This window comes from Camelus bactrianus, chromosome 16 (assembly GCF_048773025.1).
Source record: "Camelus bactrianus isolate YW-2024 breed Bactrian camel chromosome 16, ASM4877302v1, whole genome shotgun sequence".
NCBI lineage: Eukaryota > Metazoa > Chordata > Mammalia > Artiodactyla > Camelidae > Camelus > Camelus bactrianus.
In genome coordinates, this window is record NC_133554.1 from 10540796 (window position 1) to 10566739 (window position 25944).

At 38.5% G+C, this 25944-nt stretch overlaps 1 protein-coding gene across 5 annotated transcripts in view; it reads left to right on the plus strand.

Annotated features, from left to right (window-relative positions):
- Nucleotides 1–25944, plus strand: part of ANKFY1 (ankyrin repeat and FYVE domain containing 1) — a 72812-nt gene that overhangs the window by 18806 nt on the left and 28062 nt on the right. For 2 of the 5 annotated variants that reach the window (XM_010969948.3, XM_010969947.3), the window contains exons 3-7: nucleotides 423–541; nucleotides 13833–13968; nucleotides 18278–18401; nucleotides 19482–19631; nucleotides 20871–21036. In XM_010969948.3, the coding sequence (XP_010968250.1) occupies nucleotides 423–541; nucleotides 13833–13968; nucleotides 18278–18401; nucleotides 19482–19631; nucleotides 20871–21036 (695 nt within the window). Of the gene's footprint in view, nucleotides 1–422; nucleotides 542–10831; nucleotides 10934–13832; nucleotides 14061–18277; nucleotides 18402–19481; nucleotides 19632–20870; nucleotides 21037–25944 lie in introns of those variants that run through there. The other 3 variants (XM_045506651.2, XM_074342560.1, XM_010969950.3) reach the window with 3 other exon arrangements.

The following is a 25944-nucleotide window of genomic DNA, read 5'->3' on the forward strand; positions in this document are numbered from 1 at the left end:
GTAGCTGCATTGTAGTCTCAGAGCTGTCATCTTTAAGCTTTCTCTCTCTCCCTGATGATTTATCTTGATTTTTTTCCTGCATTAAACCTCTTCTACTTTTTATACAAATATTAATCATCCTATGTAACTTGTACGTTCACCGCCATAGAAGTGACATTAGGGAATGTCTTTGAAAGCAAGACATCCCATGTGAACTAAAGCTAGAAGTTAGAAATAGAAAACATGTGTAGCAACATGTCATAAATATGACCCATCAGAATTCAGTGCTAAGATAGAGAATTAATTTTGCTGTGATTTTTTTTTTCTTTGCAGATGTATGTTGGTTCAGTCAATTCTCATATATTTATCAGCTGTTGAATCCTAACTATACCTAGTTGTGATGACATTTTTCTTTTTATATCTGTGGGTATTTTCTTCATCAGTGATCTGAAGATAAAGGTTGGGGGCAGGCACATCAATGCTCACAAGTTTGTCCTGGCGGCCCGCAGTGACAGCTGGAGTCTGGCCAGTTTGTCTTCCACCGAGGAGCTGGACCTGTCAGGTGAGCCTCTGACCAGTTCGGGACTCAAAACTCCCAGCACAAGAGGACTTGGCAGAAGGTTATGGTGTGTCATTTTGAAATATTTGTGGTTTAATGAAAGTAGAATACTTTTCTTATCAATTGATGGTGACCATAAACTAGTTAAATAATTAGTGAATCAATAAGGTGTAGTTTTTGGATACTTTTGTTTAATGTATGACCAATAAGTCATAAATATCTGAGGATCTACAATGTTCTTTTAATGTATAAAATATGAGTATCTGTCCAGAAACTCTTTTCATGTAATAGTATATTATAAATATAGGAGCATGTATAGAAAAACATTTTTCTTTTACTCCAGGAAAAAGTCCTGCTGTTCAGTTGCTTAAAAATTAATCATAACTGCCAAAGTACTTTTCCTGGTCTTTAAGAACTGAATTCAGAAGTAACAGTTACTCCAAAGAATATAAATATTCTGTCTTTAACATCAAAGGATGACCATCAGTCTTCAAAATTTGAATAGGTGCATTGAGCTATTTAATGTTTTTATTTAATTGTTTTATGCCACAATATGCAGTGTAGAACTTGGGTAAATATAGTGGTTACATAGACATAAAAGCATCATTTTCAAAAGTTGGTTTCAAAATTGCATTTTCATTTAGTACTTGCCTAACTACTGCTTAAAAATAAAAAAGCAGATTTTAAATTTAATTCTGCTATTAATAGTCAGAGAATTATAACACATGGTAAGGAGCGTACCCAGGAATTAAGATATGAGTTACGTGCAGAAGTGATTGGCTGTGTGAAAAGTCTGCTGAATTATGTCTTTGTTCAAAAGGTTTGCCAGTTCAGAAGGTACTGTTTCCTATGTGCAGTGCTAGGAACGCTGAGCTATAACACCGTCCTTGCCATACAGAGCTCATTCTGTATTGGAGGAAATGGACTAATGAATCATTTAAGGGCAGGGTTATATATGCAGTGGTATAATTGCTTGATGTCTAAAGTACAGAAGAGACTAACTTGGGCTGGTAAGGAAGGTGTCGGTGACTAACACCCGAGCAGTGTTGCCCAGGTTAAGTAGGCATTTATCTCAAGAATTTAGGGGAGTAGGTGTCTGATGCTTCTCCACTGTGAGTGAACTCTGTCTCTTTATGATCATTTCCAGGGTTTAACCTGAGGTCCATAATTCATAGTTGTAAACACTAATATAAAACATGCATATATATATGTGCATGTGCATCATGCATATAACTAAAACATCTACTTCGGAAACAGTCGTTATTGGAAGGGCGCCAGTCTATGTGATTGAAATCTCTGAGCAGAGTTTTTCTATTTTAGAAGTGTAATCTTTTGAAGTCATATTTTTGACCCCAGATAATAGAACTATAGATAATGTTTAAAACCCATTAGATCATGAGGTATTCTTCATAGAATGCATAATAGGATTTTGATTACATGAACAGATAGTTTTCAGAGACTAGAAGAGATAATAAAATGTTGCAAATATTGAACTTTATTAGAAAAAAGTTTAGAATAAGTTACCATCTTTTGATACTTACAGTAGCAAAAATTGATCCCAGTAGTTGTGAGGCTCATGAAATTGACACTTGCACATTGCCAGTCACATGGTAAATGGGTATGATGGTTTTAGAAAGCAGTTAGGCAGCTGAACTAAAAAGTTTTACTTTATTTTTTACCTTATCATCTGACTTCTGCTCAGATGGATTCTGTGATAGGTAATTTAGACAGCATAGGTGTTTATCATAGTTTTATGTATAATTGTGAAATATTGAATACAACCAACATGAATGAGGCGGAAAAATGAAATGTGACTGCTCCTCAGAACAAACAAAATTACATAAGAACACAGAAAATTGCATTAATGTATTTAAAAGCTTAATTTAAATACTGAACTTAAAATTTTGCTTTTACTTTGTTCATTCTTTTTAGTTTTTTTCTTTTTTAAGGGGGAGGTGATTAGATTTATTTATTTGTTTATTTTTAGAGGCGGTACTGGGGATTGAACCCAGGTTCCTGTGCATGTCAAGCACGCTCTCTACCACTTGAGCTATACCTTCTCCCTTTACTTTTTTTTTTTTAGTACATTGTAACATTTAAGAGCTGCTTTAACATGTGACTATCTGACCATAAGATCGCATTACTGGGAATCAGGAGTTTCTAGAGTTTAGGAAAGTATAATGTTACTGCCTTTAAATGTCCCAGGACATACCTCCTTTTGTAAATAATCAACATAGTTTGATCCCTGCTGTAAGGTTTGCTTTCAGGAGTGAGCGGCTGCAGGGCCAGTGTTTTTTGTGGCTTTGGGAGACCAGGCGCTTACTGACATAGCTGTCTTTACTTCCCCTTACAAAGTTTATTTTTGGAGTGTGTCATAGGAGAGGGTTCCAAGGAGGTGGTGGCACCTGTGGACCTGTTCATGTTTGTGTGTTTTGCCCAGCAGTCCTGCTGCATTGCCTGGTAGATGTGGGTGTGAGTGCCTAAATCTGGGGTTGTAGCAGCTGAAACTGCCTTTAAGAAGCCTGTGTGTCATGTGATACCTGGAAGCACCACCACTCTGGCCAGCCAGCAGTTGAGGGAGATTGGAAATAGGCTCTCGTAAACAAGTATATAAATAGCGTAAAAGCTGTGTTCTAAATGGTTGAACCTTTTCCACTCTAATGGAGTTAGTAAAATCATTTCATGAATTTATTGGTGTTTTGTTTCTTCAGTATTATTCCATTCATATCACAAATGCTAAGTGGCAGGCACTTTTCAAGGTGCTAAGGATATGGTAGTGAACAAAATTACATTCCTATTTGCATGGAACTTATATTCTTAGATTGACAGCCTAAGCCTCACATTTTCTTTCTTTCTTTTTTTTGGAGGGGGCAGGGGGAGCAGTTAGGTTTATTTGTTAGTTTGTTTGTTGTTTATTTAATGGCGGTACTAGGGATTGATCCCTGGACCTCGTGCATGCTAGGCATGCATTCTACCACTGAGCTATCCCCTCCCCTCCCATTTTCTTTTGAAGTTCTTGTGTAATATTTCTTAAAATTCAGAACAGGTACAACTTAAATTTTGTTAATTATATAAAAATTTTAGCACATATTGATGAAGATACAGTAGGCATTGTATACCAAGTATTTAAAACTTATTTGGATATGTGAAAATTTTCTTAAATCATGCCTTGTTCAAAAAAAATAAAATGTTTTGTGCCTGATATGATATAGAGACACAGGCACAATTGCTTCTGTAGGATTCTTGCCATAAATGCATAACCTCAGTCTAATATGAGAAAGCATCAGACTAACCCAAATTGAGGAACATTCCAGGGAATGACTGTTTTGTGTTACTCAAATAGGTAAGGTCATGAAAAACCAGATAAGCTTTAGGAACTGTTACAGATTGGAGGAAACTAAGGAGACATGAAAACTAAATGCAATGTGGAATCTTCAGTTGGATTCTGGACCATAGAAAGGACATTATTGGGAAAACTGGCAAAATTTGTTAAGATCTGTAATTAGTTAATAGTATTGTATCAGTCCTAATCACCTGGTTTTAATAATTGTACTGTAGTTCTGTAAGATGGTAACTAATACTAGGAGAAGGTGAGTAAAGGGTATATGGGAACTTTCTACAGCTGTTCTGTAAGTCTGAAATTGTTTCAAAATATAAAGATAAAAATATAAATTTGCTTTTTGTTTATTGATTATGTTAAGTTTACAGATAAGTTTAAAGATTTTGACTGATCAACTGGGAAGAGAAAGAATGTAACTTAGTTCAACACAGTGTGACAAATCTTGATGCTGGAAGGAGAGCAGGATACTTGTCTGTGAAGCAGAGCAGTTTGCTTCCTGCTAAATGACTTGTTTATAGCCTCTCTATAGCACCTTAGCAATAGCAGCCGACACCGAGAGGCTCCAGTGCATTAGAATGGCTGTTTTGAAGCTGGTTTCTTGTATGCTTTCTCCAGCAAAGATCTTGTGGTTTCCTGGCATGAGAGTTTATGGTGAGTCACGCAGCTTTCCTGGAATGTATCCTGGGTCCTGTCAAGCCATTCCAAAGAACAGAACACATCTTCCTTCCCTCCTTTTCAGTCCAGTAGGGAAAAATATGCACTGAAGCACAGACCTGGGAGGCTGCATTGTGCAGTGGAAGGAGCCCAGGTTTCCAGGCTGTGGGCTCAGGTGCACGGAAGTGCTACAGCAAGCTCACAGGGATAGAGATACTTTACATTTTCAAAAGAAACAGCAGTGTCTGTTGGGTACCATGTGAAGCACCAGCTCAAGGTTGTTCAATTTAAGTATTAGATCATGTTGTGTACCTTTTGATGATGTCCATCGTAGTTTTAAATGTGTCCATATATTATTTGATATTCCTCCCAGTTCTCCTCTTAAGTGTGGGATGACTGAATTTGTGGTAGAAATAACATGTTACTTCAGCAGTAGGTGCTTAGAAGGCATCGTGATCTCCTCCTTGCTCTGTCTTTTGGATTGCTCACTTTAGAAGTTAGCAGCTGTGTCATGAGGACACACAAACAGCCTTGTTGCCTCCTGCTAACAGCTAAGGCCCTCTCCCAGAGATTTTCTTAGAGCTTCAAAAAATCTGTTTTATCTGTGGTCATATTCTCTTACTCAATCCTCACATAGCTTTTGTGCTTTTTTCTCTAATCTTTAGTTATGCTAAATTTGTCTGTGTGTTGGTTTAAAATAGTCTGTTTTAATAATAATCGTAGTGAATTTTTGTATAGCAGTTACTGTGTGGTGGTAGTTTACAGGTATTAACTCATTTATCTTTAGAATAACACTTTGAGGTAAGTCCTCTTGTTTACTCCCATCTTATGCATGAGGACACAGTGAAGCAATATTAAATAACTCCCTCAAGGTCACACAGTAGTAAGTGTCTGAGCTGGGGTTTGAACCCGGTCAATTGGTGCAGAATCCATGTCATTAATCACAGTGCTGTTCTGCCTCCCCCTTTAGGTTTCTTTTTCTTCCAGCTTTATCGAGATATAAAGGAAGTGAAATAAACTGCCCACATTAAAAAATGTGCAGTTCGATTAGTTTTGACATAACTGAAACCATCACCACATGGAATAACAAACATTTTTATCTCCCTAAAAGTTTCCTCCTGGCTATTTTTATTCCAGCCACATCCCCAGGCAACTACTGATTTGCTTTCACTCATTGTAGAGTAGTTTGCATTTTCTAGACTTAATCATAGAGCATGTAGACTCTTTTTTGTCTGGCTTCATTCATGCAGCATAAAGATTCTGAGATTCACCCAAAATCTCAGTATGCTGTGGTTTCAGTTGTTCATTCCTTATTGCTGAGTAGTATTCCATGTATTAATATACCACAATTTGTTTTTTCCTTTACCTACTGATGGACATTTGTGCTCCATTCAGTTTTTTGCTGTCACACATAAAATTACTATGCTCAGTTGTGTATGTCTTTGTGTAAACATGTTCTTGTTTCTCTTCGGTAAATGTTTAGAGGTGACTATTTAATGTTAAGAAACTACAAAACTGTTTTCCATAATGGATGTAACATTAGTAGTGTGTGTAAGAGTTCCAGTGGCTGCACATTCTCACTGACATGTGATATGGTTTTTTGGGTTTTGTTTATATATTAGCCAATCTAGTGGGTGCAGAGTTCATTGTGGTTTTATTTTGCATCCTCTGATGAATAATGTTGAGCATTGTTTTATGTGTTATTGACCGTTTGTGTTATCTTTTGTGAAGTGTCTGTTCACATTCTTTGCCCTTTTAAAAATTGGATTGTCGTCTTAGTTTTGAATTTTAAGAAATCTGTATATAATCTGAGTACAAGTGGTTTGTCTGAAAGTGAGCATTCTTGCCTTGTTCCTGATTTCACTGGGAAACGATGAGATCTTTAATTGTTCTATAAACAGATGTTAGTTTTAGGTGTTTTGTAGCTGTACTTTATCAATTTGAATATTCCTAGTGTTTTTTGAGAAGGTTTATGAACTGATTTTGAATTTTATTTCTTTCTTTTGTATCTTATTGAAATGATTATATAGTTTTTCTTTATTCTAATAAAGTGAATTATATTGATTTTTTTCAAACGTTAAACTGTCCTTGCATTCCTGGGAAAGCCCTACATGCTCATTATATATTGTCCTTTTTATATATATTGTTGGATCCTGTTTGCTAATATTTCATTAAAGATTTTTACATCAGTAATCATGAGGAATATTGGTATGTAATTTTCTTTTTTTGTAATGTCTTTGTCAGATTTTTCTGTTAGGGTTATATAGGCTTCATAAAATGAGTTTGGGAGTGATCCCTCATTCTCTGTTTTCTGAAAGTTTGTATGCTTTCTTGAATATTTGACAGAATTCATCATTGACATCATCTGAGTCTGGGAGTTTCCTTTTTGGGAAATTTTTTGATAAATTTCTTTAATAGATACAAAGATACTCAAGTTTTTTTCTTTCGTGTCAGTTTTTGCAAGTTGTATTTTTCAGAAATGTGTCCATTTCATCTAAATTGTAGAATTTGCTGGTATAAGGTTGTGTATAATTTTCTCTTATTATTCTTTTAATGTCTGTAGCAGTAACTCCTTTTTCATTCCTGGTATTAGTGATTTATATTTTCTCTCTTTTACTTCTGATCAGTCCAGATAGACATTTGTCAATTTTATTGATCTTTTCAAATAATCAACTTTTGGCTTTATTAATTTTCTCTACTGCTTGTTTTCTGTATTACTGATTTCTGCCTTTATCTTCCTTCTGCTTGCTTTGGATTTTTTTTTTTTTCAAGTTTCTAAAAGTGGAACCTTAGGTAATTTATTTTAGATACTATTTTCTAACGTAAGGACTTAAAGCTCTAAGTTTCTCTCTAAGCACTGCTCTAGCTGCATTCCTGCAAACTTTGATACGTTGTATTTTCATTGTCATTTAGTTAAGGATGTATTCTAATTTTCCTTTTGATTTATTCTTTGACCCATGAATTATTTAGAAAAATGTTGCTTAATTTCTAGATATTTGGGGTTTTCCTGGATATTTCATTCTTACTAGTTTCTAATTTAATTCTGTTGTCAGAGAACACATTTTATATGATTTTGTGCCTTTTAAATTTATTGAGACTTATTGCTCAGCACCTGGTCTGTCCTGGTGAATATATGTACACTCGAAAAGGAGGTATATTCTGCAGTTGTTGGATGTAGTGTTCTTTAAATGTCAGTTAGATCAAGGTATTTGATAATGTTTTTCAGACTTTCTATAAATTTTCTTTTTATGTCTAGTTCTATAAGTTCCTTAAAGGTGGGTGTTAACATCTCCTATAATTTCAGAACTCTTAAGTTCTCTCTTTAATTGTAATTGTCAGTTTTTGCTTCATATATTTTGTGCCTTTGTCATTATACTCATATACATTTCCAATTATTATTACTTCCTGATGAATAGTGGCTTTTATCATACTGAAATAATTTTTATATCTAGTAAAACTCTATGTCTTGAAGTCTACTTTATCTGATATTAAATAGTCACTCCAAACTTCTTATGCTTACTATTTGTATGGTATATCTTTTTCTATTTGTTTACTTTCAACTTATCTGTGTCTTTATATTTAAAGTGTGTCCCTTAGGCAACATATACTGAAGTCTTAACTTTTTATCTATTCTCTTTAACTGAAGTGTTTAGACCATAAATATGTAATGTGATTATTTTAATGACAAAGGCTACTATTTTATTTGTTTTCTGTCAGTTCCTTCTTTTTTCCCTTTGTTCTCATTTTCTTGCCTTTTGGGTAATTTGAGTATTTAATATTTCATTTGAGTGTGTCTGTTAACTTTTGGGCTTTATCTCTATGCCTTGTTTAGTGGTTGATCTAGGGTGAAGTTCTTCAACCTCAGTGCTATTGATATTTTGGGCTAGATAATTCTTTGCTGTGGGAGCTGTCCTGTGCATTATAGGATATCTAGCAGTATTCCTGACCTCTCCCCACTCAGTGCCAATAGCACGCCCCCCAGTTTTGATTGCCAAAAATATTTCCAGACATTGCCAGATGTCCCTTGAGGGCAAAATTGGCCCTAGTTGAGAACCACTGCTCTAGGGATTACAGGATATATGTATAACCTGTTAACAACTTTACTTATCTCATATAAGTAGAATAATAAAGTATGTCTGCTTGTGACTAGTTTATTTTACTTAACATGGTGATCTCAAAGTTCATTCATTTTTGTAGGATGTGTCAGAATTCCCTTACTTTTTAGGGCTGAATAGTATTCCACTGTATGTATCCATATTTGGTTTATACTTACACCCACTTATGGCCATTTGGGTTTCTTGTACCTCTTGGCTATTGTAAATAATGCTGCGGTGAATATTGGTGTACAAATCTCTCTTTAAGATCCTGCTTTCAGTTCTTTCGGATATATACCCAGAAGTGGAATTGCTGGGTCATATAGTAATTCTATTTTTAGTTTTTGGAGAAACTATTTTCCACAGGGACTGCACCATTTTATATTTCCACCAACAGCATACAAGGGTTCCAGTTTCTCCACATCCTCACCAACACTTACTGTTTTCTGTTTTGTTTTGCTGTTGATAGGGGTTATTCTAGTGCCTGTGAAGTAATGAAGAGTTGTTTTTTAGTTCGTAGCAGTTTGCTGATATGTCTAAATACAAGTGTCTTCTTGTTTGGATGGAGTACTATGATCCTGAATCTAAAAACTTATATGTCTGTCACCAAATTAGGAAAATTCTTGACCATTATTTCTTCAAGTATTTTTCTTTCTTGATCTCTTTTTCTCTCCTTCTGAGACTCCAATGACACATAAACTAGACCTTTTGTTACTACCCAATACATCTCTGAGGCTCTCTTCCCTCCCGCCCCCAATCTTTTTCCTCTGTGTTCTTCAGATAGGATAAATTCTATTGCTCTGTCTTCAAGTTGACTTTTTCCACTGCGATTTTCATTCTGCTCTTGAGCCCATTGAGTGAGTTTTTATTACATGTATATTGTATTTTTCATTTCTATAATTTCTCTTTGTTCTTTTTTATAGTTTAGATGCTGAAATTTTTTATCTTTTGACTTCAAGTGTTTTCCTTTACTTTTGGAGCATAATTATACTAGATGTTTTCAAATCTTTGATAAAGCAGTTCAATATCTGGGTCATCTTGAAGTTGGAATATGTTGATTGTCTTTCCCTTGAAAAATGGTCATATTTTCCAAATATTTCTCTGTTTGAAATGATTTTGGTTTGTATCCTGGACATCACCTTCATGTTGTTTAGACTCTGGGTCCTGTGTCATCCTTTGGAAAATGCTAAATCTCCTTAGGTTCAGATTGCAGGTTCTGTTTCACTTTCTGTGGGTAGTGGTTCAAATATCGCTTCAGTTCTTAAAGCTGGGCTGGGACTCTTCCATGCGTGGTTGGCTCAGAGGTGAGCCTGAGGCCTGTGTGGCTTCATACACAGGATTAGGGGATCTCCTCCGGCCCTCCTAGCTCTGGGATTCTCCCCTTACCCTTCCGTCCCCTTAGGGCTCCCTTTCCTGGTTCATCTGGCCAGAAAGATGGAGTTTTTATTGGAGTCTTAGGCATCCCCATGGCCACCACAGGAGAGTTGCTCCTGGACAGGTCTACCCTCAGGGCAAAGCCATGAAGAGAAAAAAAATCAAGAAGCTCATCCAGTGCGATTACTTCAAGATTTGCTTTCCCCTGTAGTTCTATTTTCTGCGTAGAGTTTTTAGCTATAATCAGTTAAAATAGGACGGGTTGTCACACTGCCATAACAAAACTAGACCCTCTATCATTTTACTCTTTTTTGACAGGGCTTGGGGTGGTTTTTTTTTTGTTTTCCCCAAGAAGTTGTATTTAAAGGTACATCCTTAAATTGGCTAAAGAGGATGTTTTTACTGATAAAATATGCAGCATATCATGATTTTTAAATTTTATGAATCAAAAACTTTTCTGTAAAATAGATGAAGAGAAAATAGTTGGAAACTCAAAGACAACTGAACCAGTCATAGTAGGAAATTCAAAGCACTTTTCTCAGTTTTGACAGATGGAATAGAGGATTTAAGTAACAAAATTTCCTCAGTATGCTTCACTTACTGGTTAATTGTGTACAGATAAGTTTATTCCCATTCTTTCCAAATGTCTTATAAAACATTTATTTAAAATGAAATCAAAACAGCAACAAAAAAAACTAGATCAAATAGAAAATCTCAAATTCGCCAAAGCGTGACTTTACACATCCTGGACTATAGTGCAGTTTGAAGTTTGGGTGTAATTTTTCTTTTCATCCTCCCAGTCACAGATTTTTTTTTTTTTTTTTTCACCAGCTTGAGTGCTGGGCCTGCTGAGGGGGTGACGGCCTCTAGTAGCAAGCATACCCAATGCAGGTCATGGATGGTTTCATTTCTCACAGTCTGCTCCTTTTCAAGGTAATTCCTGATTTATGGGGTCATTTGACTTTTATAGCCACTTGCTTAAGTAGATTGGAAGGAGATAGCATGATTTGCCTAAAATTACACAGTTGGAACCATATACTCTCCTTCTGGCTCGTTGTTCTCTGCCCACCTCACACAGCTGGCTGCTTAGTCTAAGTCTCTGAGACTGAGAATAAAATGGATTTATTCTCAGTGTATTTTGGAGATTAAGGGAAGAGTCAGGGCAGGAGTGGGAAAGTTTGGTGATCCCTTGAATCTTAATTTGAAAATTTGAGGGCTTCCAGGACATCCCTGCTGATGGTGGTTTTTAAGAAAACTATTTAGGTTTTGGTTTATCTGTTGTACAGGTCAAGTTTATTGGTTTGGACAATTGGGGGTACGGTTATTAAAGGAAACCAGCCAAATTTTAAAACAAAATTAAACTACCACAGAGCAAATGTTTGAGGGTAGTGTGGTTGGGGATGTTCTCATCCTCAGGAATGAGCTCTCTTTCCAAGATAAGGCTGTATGAGGGGAACAAGAGTGCACAGGCATATGCCCCGGAGATACCGCAGGTTCCGCCCAGACCACCGCCGTAAAGCGCAAATGTTGTAATAGAGTGAGTCATGTGAATTCTTTGGTTTCCTGGTGCATGTAAACGTTATGTTTACACTACACTGTAGTAAATGCATTAGCGTTATGTCTAAAAACACAATGCATACTTTAATTTAAAAATGCTTTATTGCTAAAAATTTCTAACCATCATATGACAATACAGGGTTGCCATAAACCTTCAGTTTGTGGGGGGAAAAAAAAACCAAACACATTACCTGCAAAGTGTGATGAAGTGCAGTAAAGTAAGTTCTGCCTACACACAGTTTTGGCATTTTTGCCGACTCTGGACAAATCACATGGCCTACATATATATACATATATATTTTTTTTGTTAAGAAACTACTGAGGCATTAAACCCAGTTTACAAAACTAGCTTAGAATTTCACTCTTCTAGGATCTAGTACTGTATACTTGAGACTGCTTAGTTGAAGTACATCAAGTAGATTATTTAGATAAACCCAGTTTGATTTTCATCTGATTTTAAAAATGTTTTCTTTCTTAAGACATTTTAAAAGTGCTATTACTACCTTGACAGGTAAGAGAGAAAAAAAAAAAAGACCTTAACCTAATCGTTATTAGCATTTTTGTGTGTTATTTTTCACTTGGGGTCCGTCCATTCCCCCCCCCCCAAGTTATGCCTTTTTTTTTTCCTTTTTACTATTGGGCTGTTTTAGAGAATGACGGTGAATTAATGTGGTTGCAAGTAAATCAGTAACTTGACATTACTCCCTTCAACCATCTCCTCCCCACTGTAGTTGGAAGACAAAGGGTTAATAAGAGCTGTTGCATTATTGCCTCATCACTAGATTAATAGGATGTTCCTGGTGCATGTTCCACCTTTACTAGATAATCAAGAACTGAGTATAATTTCTTAAACCCTAGCAAGCATCAAAGTCACATGAAGGACTTGTTAAAACACAAATGCTGGGCCGCACCCTCACAGTTTCTGATCAGTGGATCTGGGGTGGGCCTGAGGATAAGAATTCCTAGCAGGTTCCCAGATGGTGCTGATTCTTTTAGCCCTGGACTACCTTTGAGAACCACTGGTGTAGACCTTGATTTTAAGTGGTCCTCTGACCATCATTGTCCTTTTTTCTGATTAACCAAGAGTTGATTTTAGTTGAAATCATAGTTTAGATATTTTAATAATTTTCATCCCAAGCATTTTCCCAAGTTGCTGTAAAATCTTTATTTTAACTTATAAAATTACATAAATAATGCATGCTTTTAAAATAAAAATCAGGGAGGAAATATGCTAGAAGAAAAATTAGTTACAAATTCTACAAGGGTCGATAATTTTAGTGTATATCCTTCCAGTCTCTCAAAAGATCGATAGACAGACAGACAGACGACAGTCATTCTGTCTGTAGCCTTGCCACCCTGACTGTCTTCGATCCTGTCTCATCTTGGAGGCCAAGTAGAGTTGGACCTGGTTAGTACTTGGATGGGAGAGAGACAAAACTATGTGTACGTGGTGGGGGGTGTGTGTGAATGTATGCACATTCAGGCACAAATATGTTTTAACAAAAAAATGAGATAATTTAATACCTATATTTTTAGCCACTTATTTTTTTATTTGCTATATAGTGAGTATCTATTTAATTGACTATAGATTTAATTAATTTTAGTTGTTGTAAAATTTTATAGTATATTCTGTCATTTAATTAATTAGTTCTCCATTGTTGGGCTAGTAAGAGTTTTGCTCCAGTTTTTCATTATTAAAAATAATACTGCATTGACTATCTTGTATTTCTCTATATTTGCTCAGCTGTTTCCTTAGGATAATAATCTACATGTATAATTTCTGTGTAAAAGGTTTTGCACTTTTAAGAGTCTTTGCTAGTCTGAGAAGTAAAAAAATGTGTGGTAGTTTAAATTTGCATTTAGTTGTTGGTAAGGTTCTTCTGGCCATTTTATTTACCTTTGTGAATTACCTGTTTATATCCATTTCCCATATTTCCACTGGATGTTCATCTTTTCATTTTTAATTGTTAAGATCTTTTTATTAGAATGTAAACTCTGTCATATGTTTAAAATATTTTCCCCCAGTTTTTACTTTATACATCTTTACTAGTTTCATTTCCCCTACCTACAGCCCCTCGCAAAACTTTGTAACACTTTTCTGGAGTCAGATGGTACCCAGAATACTTAATCACCGTTTTTAACGACTGTGTGATATTTCTCTGAGTTGGGTGTACCAGAATTTATTAGCCTCAACTTTTAGGGGTCCTCAAGAAGGTCTAAGTATGTCATCTGTGCTTTGTTTTTGAACTTTTTTGTACTTTTTTTCTTTAACCAGATGCTAACCCTGAGGTGACAGTGACAATGCTTCGCTGGATCTATACGGATGAATTGGAGTTCAGAGAAGATGATGTGTTCCTGACTGAGTTGATGAAACTAGCTAATCGGTTTCAGCTACAGCTCCTTAGGGAGAGGCAAGTCACAGCAGATATATTCAAGCACCTCAGATGGTGGTGGCTGAGCTTTAATTATGCCAAGCTCTGGGAAAACAGCTCCTTCTGCTAATGTAAATAACTTTTGCAAGGTGTTCTTTTAAAGGCAGTAGTGGGGAGAGAATTTGATCTCCCTTGCTTTGTGTTACCTTGTCAGCTAAATTTTCCAAGGCTTTTAAGTATTTTCTTTTCTTTCAGTGGTTTAGTACCTGAGATTACATGATTGTGTGACCTGATGAGCTGAATTTGATATGATCCAGTGTCCAACCCCTCAACTTTTCCTTCTGTACCATTTCCTTTGACATTTTATTCTACTCTCTCTTGTATCTACTTGGATGAAGTTCTCGGTCATACTCTCTTTATTAGAAACACATCAATCCTAAATTAATCCATGGGAGTGTGGCTCAGGGAGTTTCACAGCCAATGTTTCCTGTCATCTCACTTCATTTGATACCGCTGTTTGGGGTCCCAAGGAGATAGCCTGCTATGTTTTTTATTTTGCATTTTCTCTGTTGCTCTCCCAAGTTGGCCTTTTAGGACAACAGAAAACAAAACATAGACCAGATGATATCAGGCAAAATGCCCCTTGGTTTCTGTTGGAGATGTGGCCCTTGGTAGTCAGTTTGGCAGGTGGAGCATCTTTTTACATCGTTTAGTCATCTTTTGTATTCTCCTCCATGCCTGAAGGAGTGGCTTTTCTCCTGGGTGGGTGAAGAGAGAGTTTTCGCCATCAAGAAGCACTCCCACCTTGTTGTGTTGTTGTGTTGCCTTCAGAGAGTCAAGAGAGACCTTGCTTCCTAGAGCTGCTTGTTCTGTTTTCATTGTGGGGCCGATGTTTCCCATGAGGTGGCTGCTGTGCTCCACACAGTCCGTATACAGGTTACTCCCAGCTGTCTGTGGTTGACATGGGCTTGAGTGCATTTTAATACCTAAACCTAGTAACTGAAACAAACAGGTCTAAGATTCATAGGCACATACAGTAAGTATTAGGTTAGCAAAGCTGACTTTAGTCAAGGCCTTTCTTTGGATGAGTTTCTGAGTCATCTAAGAGTGAAATGAAATGATTTTAATTAGACTGAGCATGATTTATAGCTGCTTCTTTTTTCTCCCCTAGATTTTATGAGCTTTCTCTCATTGACCTTGTCCAACTTGCTTATAAATTAAATTGCTTTGATAAAATGCCCTGGGGTTGAAGTAGTTTTAGATAATTGTAATCTGTGTAATGGATTCTTTAATTAAAATGTTTGCTGTTTATCTACTGATTAGGCTTCATAACTATCAACATTACCAGATGCTCAATTTTGTATTGTTGGATGTGGGTGTAAGCTGTTATCTGTTACGTCTTTGTTAAGAGCTGGAATGGAAGAGACCTAGCAGTGGATTCAGTGCTGGCTTTTAGAAGGTCACAGAGTGCCCACTGCTGTCTGCAGGAGAAATTACACATTTAAAATAGTGGAAGAGCTCCAACACAAATGTGTGCAGTTAAATGTGAAGCAGGTGTTGCTCATTTCTGTAATGTAGGGATCTTGATGGTTTGGGGATGCAGTCACCAATTTGATGAAAAGGAAGTTTTTTGTGTATTACCAGGAAAACACTCTTTAAAAAAAGGAGAGAGAATTAATAGTGTATGTTAAAAACAGTTAATATAATAATTTTTTTCCTGATTACCAGCGACATGTTCAGCATATAATATTTGGAAATTTTAGAATGATATAAAGAAAAAAGTAAATAATCTGTAATTCAACTACTGTTAACCTTTTGTTGTTTATCCTTTCAATAATTTTCCTTTGTCTTATATTTATACACATGGGGTGGATACAAGACTGGGCAGGAGTTTGTGGGACGCGTGAGTTTATGCTTGATTTTGTACTTTAAAAATTAGGCTTATCATTTTTGTGCATCTATCTTTTTTGTACTGGAAAATTAAAAACATATATTAACAACAGCAAAATCCCTTCAGAAGAAAGTTAGTCTGCCCTGCTACTTTTCAAATAGAAGATGTGAACTGAGAGTCTGAATTTTTAAATATGATGACATGCTTCAGTTGTGTAAATCATGTCAGTCACTATTTATAGGCTATCCAAATAGTGAATGACACTCAGGGGATCCCAGAGTCTGGTGAAAATGAAGAGTCTGCCAGTTGTAACAGAACATCTGTCCTCATGAAACATAGTTGAGTATCTTGTTGCAGTGTCTTTTGGCAGTAGTAAGGAGGAGAATGGAATTTTCAGACTCTCGGCATTTTTGTCTGTAAACATGCTTTGCAAAGTGCTCTACAAATGTGAGTCAGTACTCCCTGAGATCACACCGTGTTTCAGGATGTTAGAATATTTGTCACTGTGAACGTGGTATAAAAGTTCCTGAAAGGGCTTTTTCTCCTGGAACACTGATTCCGTAGCCTGGGGTCAGAATGACTGCAGCAAACTTTGCTGTGGTTTGAGAGAGTTTGGGGAAACTAGTGGTCCAGACAGCAGGGGCTCAGAAATAGAACACTGTTACGCATTGCTATAGTGACTTACTTAGATATTGTAACAATTTGGTTTAAAAGTGCCCTGGGCAAGATGCTTCTTTACGACAAGTCCGCTATGTTGCTTAACAACAAAGTACTTCACCTCAGGTCTTGGAATAAAATAGGGGCCTGCATTTACTGTGAGGTGGAGAAATGACTCCAGGGTCAGTCTTGCTCCTTGCCTAAGGTCTCACTTGTGGAAAGTTTGCTCCCTTTTCTTCCCAGGTCTTTCTCATGACTTTCCTCCTTTCTTTCCCTATCTCCCGCTGCACTTACTATCCAGACCTCACCTGTTAAAGTTGGGAATTATCTGCTAGCTAATCAGTTATTTTCATTTATAGTAGTACTGAAACCCATTTGTATTAGTTATTAAATTATGCAACTCCCTTGAGAAGGACCTCACATGAGCGAGCAGGCCTCTTTTGTACCTCAGACTGTGCAGAGTTTGTATGATTTTCCTTTACCTTGAAAAACACACAGAGCTCCTCCAAATACCTGAAATAGAGTACTCTCCTTATTTCACAGAGGAGATGGAGGCACAGAGAGCCTGTGTAGTTTGGCCTCAAATTTAGTGGACCTCAACTCACTGTTCATTTGGCTCTCATCAGTACGTTCTGCCCTTGTAATCAGAAAAGGGGTTTTGTGGGAATTAGTGAGACAGAAGAAGCAACAGTGGGGTGTCACCATATTAGGCTCCTCTGCTGCCCTTGGAGGTGAACCTGATTTGTGAGGAGATGTGCAGGCAAGGCCGCCTGCTCCTTCCCCCCCGGGCCCCATTCTCTGGAGGCTCACCAGGGTTTCCAGGAGTTCTGGGGCAGCAGAAGCATGCGGCTGCCCAGCACTGCATCTTCTAGGCTTGGGCACGTGCCTGCTTTGTGCTACCAGAGGCCTGCCTGCCTGCCTACCTGCGTGCCTGTGCGCAGCCCTTTCTGCCCTGACGTAGAGGGTGCTCTCTTATTAGTGATTTTGTGATTGTTGTTGTTACCAGGCTTTATGGGACATCCATCGTGGCCAATTCTCTGTCTTGGTGTACTGTATTTCGACTCTTAACTCAATCATTCCTATTCATGATAGATTTTTAAAGTGGACTTTCAGAAAACAACTTTATTAAGTTATAATTCACATACCATATAGATCACCATTTGGAAAGATTTTTTTTCTCTTTCTCTTTTTTTTTTTTTTTGGGGTGGTGGGTGGGAGGTAGTTAGGTTTATTTGTTTATTTTATTTTGATGGAGGTACTGGGGATTGAACGCAGGACCTCATGTATGTTAAGCATGCAGTCCAGCACTGAGCTATACCTTCTCCCCTGGAAAGACTTTTGAGGAGGTGTTCATTTATTGAGGCATGGAGCCTCATATTTGAAGCTATTTCTAAGTCACATTGGTTGCATGATAAGAGTTGTGCTGGCGGGAACTGCAAATGTGTCCCATACAATTAAATATCAAAGGACTGAATGTGGCCTGTTGCGTGTTTGATGTTACAGTTGCCTGTGTGTGATCAGCAAGTTTCAAGTGATTACTTTCAAGGCAGTTGGGGCAGGGTATGCTTAACACGTTTATTTATAGATTATTTTGGTTCTGACCAGAATGAATAATATACTATTAATAATGAAATTCTAGTACTTTTAAAACATGGTAGCTCAGCTATCATTTATTCATAACTACTGTGCTTAAACCTTACATATTAGTGCTGTTGGAGGACATAGCCAACCAGTACACAGGTATTGCTTTGGTTTGTTCATTTGTGAGTAATACTGTTCACCATTCGTATTGTCTTGTAGATGTGAGAAGGGTGTGATGTCTCTGGTGAATGTCAGGAACTGCATCCGCTTCTATCAGACTGCGGAGGAGCTGAACGCCAGCACGCTGATGAACTACTGTGCAGAAATCATAGCGAGTCATTGGGTGAGTGTGGGCTTGAGGGCTGTGGACAAAGCACTTGCACTGAAAGTCAGAAGACCTGGGCTTGAGACCTGGTTCCATAGGCAGATCCCACTCTGGCCCCTAGTTTCCTCTTCCTCAAAATTGAAGGCTAAGTAGTTGCACTAGATCATCTCTGAGATTCCTTTTAGCTCTGAAAGTCTCACTGTTCTGATTTTGGAGTAGAGGGGCAGAAGATAGCTCAGGTCAGAAAGCAGGCTTGGAAGGAAGGGACACCTGCTTCACCTTCCGTCTGCAGAAGCTGCGGCTGAGCCAGGGAGCAAGTGCTGCTGCGGGGCCGACAGGCCTGCATGTGGTGCTCTGCAGCACCGTCTCCCAGCTCCCCCGCCTTCTCATCGCGTGGAGAGCCCTGTGAAATTCAGCGTGGCCCCACTTAGGTAGCTCTCGTCCTACAGAACAGGCTTTGCATTTCTTTTTTTGGTGTCTGTTTTGCATTTTTTAAAAAAAACATGGTGAGTGCTATGTTTTATAACCTAGTTTCTGTAAATTGTTTGGTATTCAACAATGTTATGAGAGGAAGTGTCTTAACTGGATTTTAAAGACTTGAAACAGGAACAGTACCTGTCCTGCTAGAACAGGTAGGAGCTTAGAGATCTGTAACTGGAGAGACTGACGGAGACTCAGGGGAAGGAGTTGTTTGCGGAAGTTCTGATTGATTCCGTGATTGCCATCTTTGTAGGGTTCTGGGCTGGCTCTGTTCTCACGTGGAGGCCCCATGGCTGCGTCCTTGTGGGATGTCAGTGCTGCCTGTGCTTCACCATCTCACCGGGAGGCCAGGCTCCAGGTCTTGGCTCAGCCGTTCACTCACTGTGTGAACTTGGGCATGTTAATTAGCCTCTTTGTGCTTTACTTTCTTCATCTGTAAATGGGGATAATACTAGTACCCACGTCCTAGGGTTTTTGTGAGGATTAAATGAGTTGGGAAATGTTAAGCCCTGTAAAGTAGAGCCAGACGCATTCCAAGGGCTTCTTAATAAATGTTGGTTGTTGCTATTGTTGGTACCTGGAATCTGTTCTGCTTCTCACTGTGTGTCTCATCATCAGGATGATTTACGGAAGGAGGACTTCAGCAGCATGAGTGCTCAGTTGTTGTACAAAATGTTCAAATCTAAGACTGAGTATCCGTTACATAAAGCTATCAAAGTGGAGCGAGAAGATGTGGTCTTCCTTTATCTAATTGAAATGGATTCACAGGTACTGTACCTTTTCGCCAAACTATCTTCACTTGTTTTCCTCTGTAATATCCTGTGAGACATTCCGGGCGCAGTCTTTAATGTACATATTTCTACTAGTAGTTTGTTCAGGCCAATCTGAGCTTTTTCTGTCATGCTTCTCAAAATTCTTCCAGCCTCTGCCCATGGCCCACTTCCAAGGACACTTCCACATTTTTAGGCAGTTGTTACAGCAGTACCCAACTTCCTGGTACCAAAATCTGTTTTGGTTTTTCTTTTGCCACTGTAAGAAATTACCACAAGCCTAGTGGCTTAAAACAACACAAATTTATTATCTTATAGTTTTGTACATTGGAAATCCAGTACTCATCACCCATTTAAAAATCAAGATGTTGGCAGGCTGTGTTCCTTTCTGGAAGCTTGAGGGAAGCCTGTTTGTTTGAGCTGTTGGCAGAATTCAGTTCCTTGTGGTTATAGGCCCAACATCCCCATTTTCTTCCTGGCTGTAAGCTTCGTCAGGGCCATTCTCAGCTTCCAGAGGCCACCACACTCTTTAGTCTGTGGCCCCCTTCCTCCATCTTCAAAGCCAGTAATGGCGGATCAAGTCCTTCTCATGTCACATCTGTCTGACTTACTCTTTCACTTTTAAGGACTCATGTAATTAGAGAGATTGGACCCGCCTGGATAGTCCAGGATACTCCACCCATCTCAGGCTCCTTAACCTTAGTCACATCTGCAAAGTGCCTTTCATTGTGTGACGTGACAGCTCACAAGTTCCGGGGATTAGGACATGGACATCTTTGGGGGCTGTTGTTCTGCCTGCCATGCTACCTTAGAAGAACTGTAGTTGCTCTTGACAGATGGGTGTGTAGTATGTTTTATCCTGGGTGTCCAGGGTTTGGGGAGACGTTAAACTGCTAGGAGGAATTAGATAGTTAGGTCACAATCTTTCATGAAAGCGTCAGCTGTTTCCCATCAAGCTCTCTGAACCTCTGCTCTGGCACTTGTGTTCCTACGGCATTGTCTGCATTTCCCCCTTGCATTGTCTTCTATGGTGTTTGCACCTGCTCTGTGATCCCCATTAGTTCTGGGCCCCATGAACAGCATGTGCCTTGAGGAGGCCTGAGAGAAGTTTGCGAATTCAGTTGCATTTGGGGAGTAAGTAGTGTCATAGGACTAAAATTTGCCATTTCTGTGAGATGGTATTTAAGAGTCAGGGTGGGAGCGATTCGGATACTAATTTACAGATTTCTCTGTGCAGCTCCCTGGGAAGCTGAATGAATTGGATCATAATGGAGATCTTGCTTTAGATCTAGCCCTTTCGCGGCGACTGGAGAGTATTGCCAGCACACTGGTTAGTCACAAAGCTGATGTGGACATGGTGGACAAGAATGGCTGGAGCTTGTTACATAAAGGAATCCAAAGAGGTAGGAAGAGTGTATTTTATATTTTTCTCTGTGGACAGTTTTACTTTTATTCAAGTAACTTTTGAAGATGCTGACTCTGTCCCACAAATTCTCAAAGTCTTCTTGAGTCTGTGCTTGCAGGCTGCAGGATTTAGAATTTGTGGTCAGTGGGTCAGAGGAGAGACTGAAGACCTGTTGGCTTATGCCTGGTTGGTTAGGCTTTTCCTTGTCAACAGGACCCCCAGAAGAAGGCTAGAAAGATGGTACTTTCTGAAGAAGTACCCTTTACTTGTAAGCAATTAATGTGTTATTTGCTTATTCAGTGCATTGCTTTCTCCAGGAATTGTGCTAGGAAGACTTCACTTGTATCGGTTACTATGAGAGAGGGAAGGTCTCAAAAACACAATACTCAAACGTATCCTTGGATTCAGAGTTTTCACTTTTACGGACTAGATGTCTCATCTATCATGGCAAAGTGATAAAGTTTCACTTTGCTCTAGGAAAGTATTTTGAAATTGCAGCTATCTTGTGAGCGTTTTGTCAGTAGTGGGAAGGCTCTGGAAGTGATAGAATTAAGATCAGAAGGTTTTCATCTTAATGAATTAACTTTCCAAGGAAAAAAATGTATTAGTCTTTTGCTTTTTTTCCTGTGGCCTTAATAATTCTTAACTCCCAAATGGATCCTGCGTGACTCTGCTTGGCAGTAGTCATTTTTTTGGCTGAGTGAGAAGCTGTGTAGGGGTGCAGTTCCAGTATGGAATGCAAGCTCTCACATGTCTCAGAGCCTTCCTTCTACAGAGGGTTAGATGAATTGATTGAGGTACTTGGCCATAGCCATGTTTTGTTTACATGTGGACATTGAGAACAGAATATACTGGTTTCCCCACATCTTAATCATGTTTATTTAACCTTCCAGTTCTGTGTTACTATACTATTATCTCTGCTACACTTTGGCCATTCACAAGTTGCTCCTAGTTGTTGGAATGTAGTTACTTCAAATATGGTCCTGTTGCAGCTGTGGCTTTGCCCTTTTTGGGCAAAGATTTTAATATAAATATCCCTCTAAGCTGTGTGTTAGAGTGTTAAGCTTGCTGGCTGGTGGAGAGGAAAATTTTGTTCATCACTGGGGGGGAAATCCTTTTGAGTATGTGAGTGTCAAGAGCAGACACATTTTTCCCAAGCACCACTCCGCACAGTGCAGGGCCATCGGGTGCTTAGCGCTGGGCGTGTGCTCCGTGGGGAACATTTCTACCACATCGGGAAGTATTCTTTCCCATACTTTTTAGTTTCTGAGCTGTTTATTTTGGAAACAAATTACATTTGTTACTAAAAAAACAATCTCAGAGTTATGTTTCTTTCCTCTTAGGGACTTAAATTCTTACGTGTGATGAAAAAACATCTTTGATGAGTTATTAAATATTTCGGTGATTGCTTAGTTACGAGACTTGCCAAGAATTGGTGATACATTCTTGATACTTATTTTCAGATGATTTAATCTTCTGCTCCAAATATATCAGTTGCCTGCCTTGTGAGCATGTGGCCTGCAGTGTGGGCATGATAAACCTGATTGCTACTAGCTTGGGAGAGTGTGGCATGGTGTGGTGGATGGAGTACTGGCATTGGAGTCTGGATGTACTGAGATTTGAATCCTGGCTCTTCCACTTGTTCTTGGACAAGTCACGTAACCATTCCTCACCTGTGAAATGGGAATCATTTCTGCTTTACTGGTTGTTGGATGAATGAGGGCCAGTGTTAGTAGCACACCCAGCCCGGTGACTACTGCGTGGTAGGGTCGGCCTGCGCTCTTGCCTTGCCCCTGTGTTGGAGTGCCTTGACCAGCTCCGCTTTCTGTAGGAATTTTTTTCACTTTTCCTTCTTCAGCTTGAGCTGTCAGTCTGTTGACCTATCCAAATGATTAAATTGAGTAATATTCTTAAAATATGAGTGAAGATCTTCTAATATATGAGATTTAGGTCTGGTTAGAATCTATAACCAGAAGAGTCAGTGATCATCCTAATAACCAGTTTGTATGAAGAATGACAGGCAGCTGGTGTTTGTGAGTGAGCCCACAGGAGGCATACATGTGGCCGGAGGGATGCCATCTCCTCTGAGCAGCTGGATCTGGGCAAGAAGATGAGTCCTTGCTTTAAAAAAAAAAATCTAGCTCTTCTTGTGCTCATTTTCCTTGATAATTAACTTCAGTCAGTGGGTCTGTTAAGCAGCATGCTCCTGTCCAGTTACATGTACTGTTTGCAGATGAGGCCACCAACTGGAGCAGCTGAGATACAGTTTTCATTAATTAAGTAATGAAGGTTGCTGCCCGCTCCCTGAATGAAACTTCTGTCAGGGAGCTTTGTTGAAAGAAAAATTGCATGTGGATTTTTTTTTTTAAACATTAACTACATTGTTGTGAGTATTTTTATTGTGGACGAGTCATTATAGTAATGCCTCATTTACTTGGCAGTGTTGGTGAATGAGGTACTGAAGTAACTGGAACTTTTAAGCACCAAACAGTTTTTGTTTTAACTATTTTTGGTGGGAATCTTTCTAAAATGTATTAGAAGTTTTCTGAGGGGGAGGGTATAGCTCAGTGGTAGAGTGCGTGCTTAGCAGGCACAAGGTCCTGGGTTCAATCCCCAGTACCTCCATTAAAAAATAAACCTAATTACCTCCCCCCCAAAAAATTGTATTAGAAGTTTTCTTATTGACAGAAACTTTATAAATGGTGCTTTTGGCATTTTCTGTTCCCTCCCTTTGTTCTGCTTTTTTTGATGTCAGTTGTCCATTTCCTCTGGGTTGTATATCCACAGGCTGACTTTCTGTTAAAGTAAAACATCAATTTTCAATTTCCAGAAATTCCTAACTAATTTTTTGTGTAGGGTGTGTGTATTGTATGTATGCTTATATGTAGAAGTTAAAAAAAAAACTTTGGCTCTTATTAATAAAGTGAATCTAATCTAAAAGCTATGATTCTTTGTAAGAGGATTTAAGATATAAAAAAAATTTTATTGTACAATCCATCTGAATCCAGCCATCAATAGGTTTTCCTGTAGCCTTATTTCTGGGTGCCGTATTGCCTGGTTTTTCTTCTGTATGTACAGCGTATTGTAAGTTTTTCATTGATTTATCTTATTTTAGCTCTACTCTCTGTTTATTACTTAGTTTGGCCTAGCTTAAAGGTAATGAAATCACATTCCACCTCTCTCCCAGTGTGTTATATATCAGATTTGTCATTTTAAGGCTCTCTGTCCTCATAATTCTAAATTTTCTTTCACTTGCAGCATGTAAGTGGCTTTCTCTAGGATATTTTATTCAATTGCTAATGTATTGTTTCTGCACATTCTCTCCTAGATTGAATCTCCGTGGGGTTTGTTCATATTACACGTCAGGGCCCTACTGACAGCCCCGATATATATGTGAATATATGGATAGCAAAGGCCTGACCCAGCCCAGCCCCCTGATGTGCATGTTACCTGTTGCTTTCTTTTTGTAAAGAAATCTAACTTTGGTCCTTTGCACATGGTGTTGGTAAAGATTGCACCTTCCCCTAACCCCCAAGAAAAAATCAGGGACAGAAGAATGAAAATATTTCAGAAGGGTCTAGTTAGAGAAGTCTTCAGTTACCCAAAGTCATAACTGACTGGAATTAGAGCCAGTCTGTTAAAGTGGAACCTAGCAGCCTTGACCAGTCAATGCATTTTCTTCCCAAACATTTCCCTGGTGCCTGTTTTCTGTAAGAGAGTGGTGGATACAAAAATAAATCAGACATGGACCAACTAGCATCTGAGGCACCTGTGATGGCCAAGCCACTTCAGTGCCAGAGCTCATACTCTCCAGCAAGATGGTCCCTTGGAAGAAAGAGTAGAGCAACTGGGAAATACTGAAAGCCAGATGATTTTTGAAATGTCATGTCTACTGAAGACCAGATGAAACATATTATTCAGGTGACAATGAGCAGAGGAATACAGATAACAGGCTTGAGAGCTTTGCCACCCCTGAAATCCTAAGTCCTTTTCTAAATGTTCAGACGGCAGAAGTATAGTTGAAGAAGATGAAATGATATTGCAGGATATAAAAGAAAACTTCTCAGAAGTGACTCTGTAAGAGAAATCACCAACTGGAAGTTGTGGTTCAGGGGATTGTGCATCCACAATACTAACAGAACGAGAAACACGACAGTGTCCTGATGTGAAGAGAAGAACAGAACAGCTCTGGCAAGAGCACCATTGCCAATGAGGAATATAGTAAAGAAGTTCAAGGCACCTTTAACAACCTGATGTTTATCCTAAAACCTGCAGCAAATTGAAGTACAGTCGATGGTCATGGGCCCAGCGAATCAACCTGGGAGCTTGCTCTGCATTTGGGGCTTCTTTCAGCTGAAAAAGAGTGTGATTTGCAGAAGATTCACCCTATAGACCATGGTGAAATGGAGGTCTACAGAAAGTACCTCTGAATCCCAGAAGAGCTCTTGGGATGACACTGGCACACCCGCCAAAGTTAGACATGGGGTCTGTCAGGGGAGAATGAGTTTGATTTGACTTCCCAGCCATGAGCTAATCGGTGCCGTCTGGAGGCCACTGACAGAAACAGTTGCTTCCACCCAGTACACGGAATGCCCCAAAGCATGCATTGTACGTTTAATAAGTGATGACTTCTCTGTTGACAATTATCTTGTGATGCACTGTTATTCTTGCCTTATTTTCTTAAGGAGTGTTAATTTTATGTGTAGTGAGTGTTTTTGTATGTTTTAAATTGTAAATGAAACTAAATCCAAGGAATATTGAACTTTAAGTAATCTTATAACAAATTTAATTGCTTAATTTCTATCATCTTCCAAATTAACTTGATAAGTATACTTTAGCTGGTTTTCCACAGTATTTTTAACATTAAATTGCCACTTATCAGATTGCTTGGTTTTGAATTTAACTG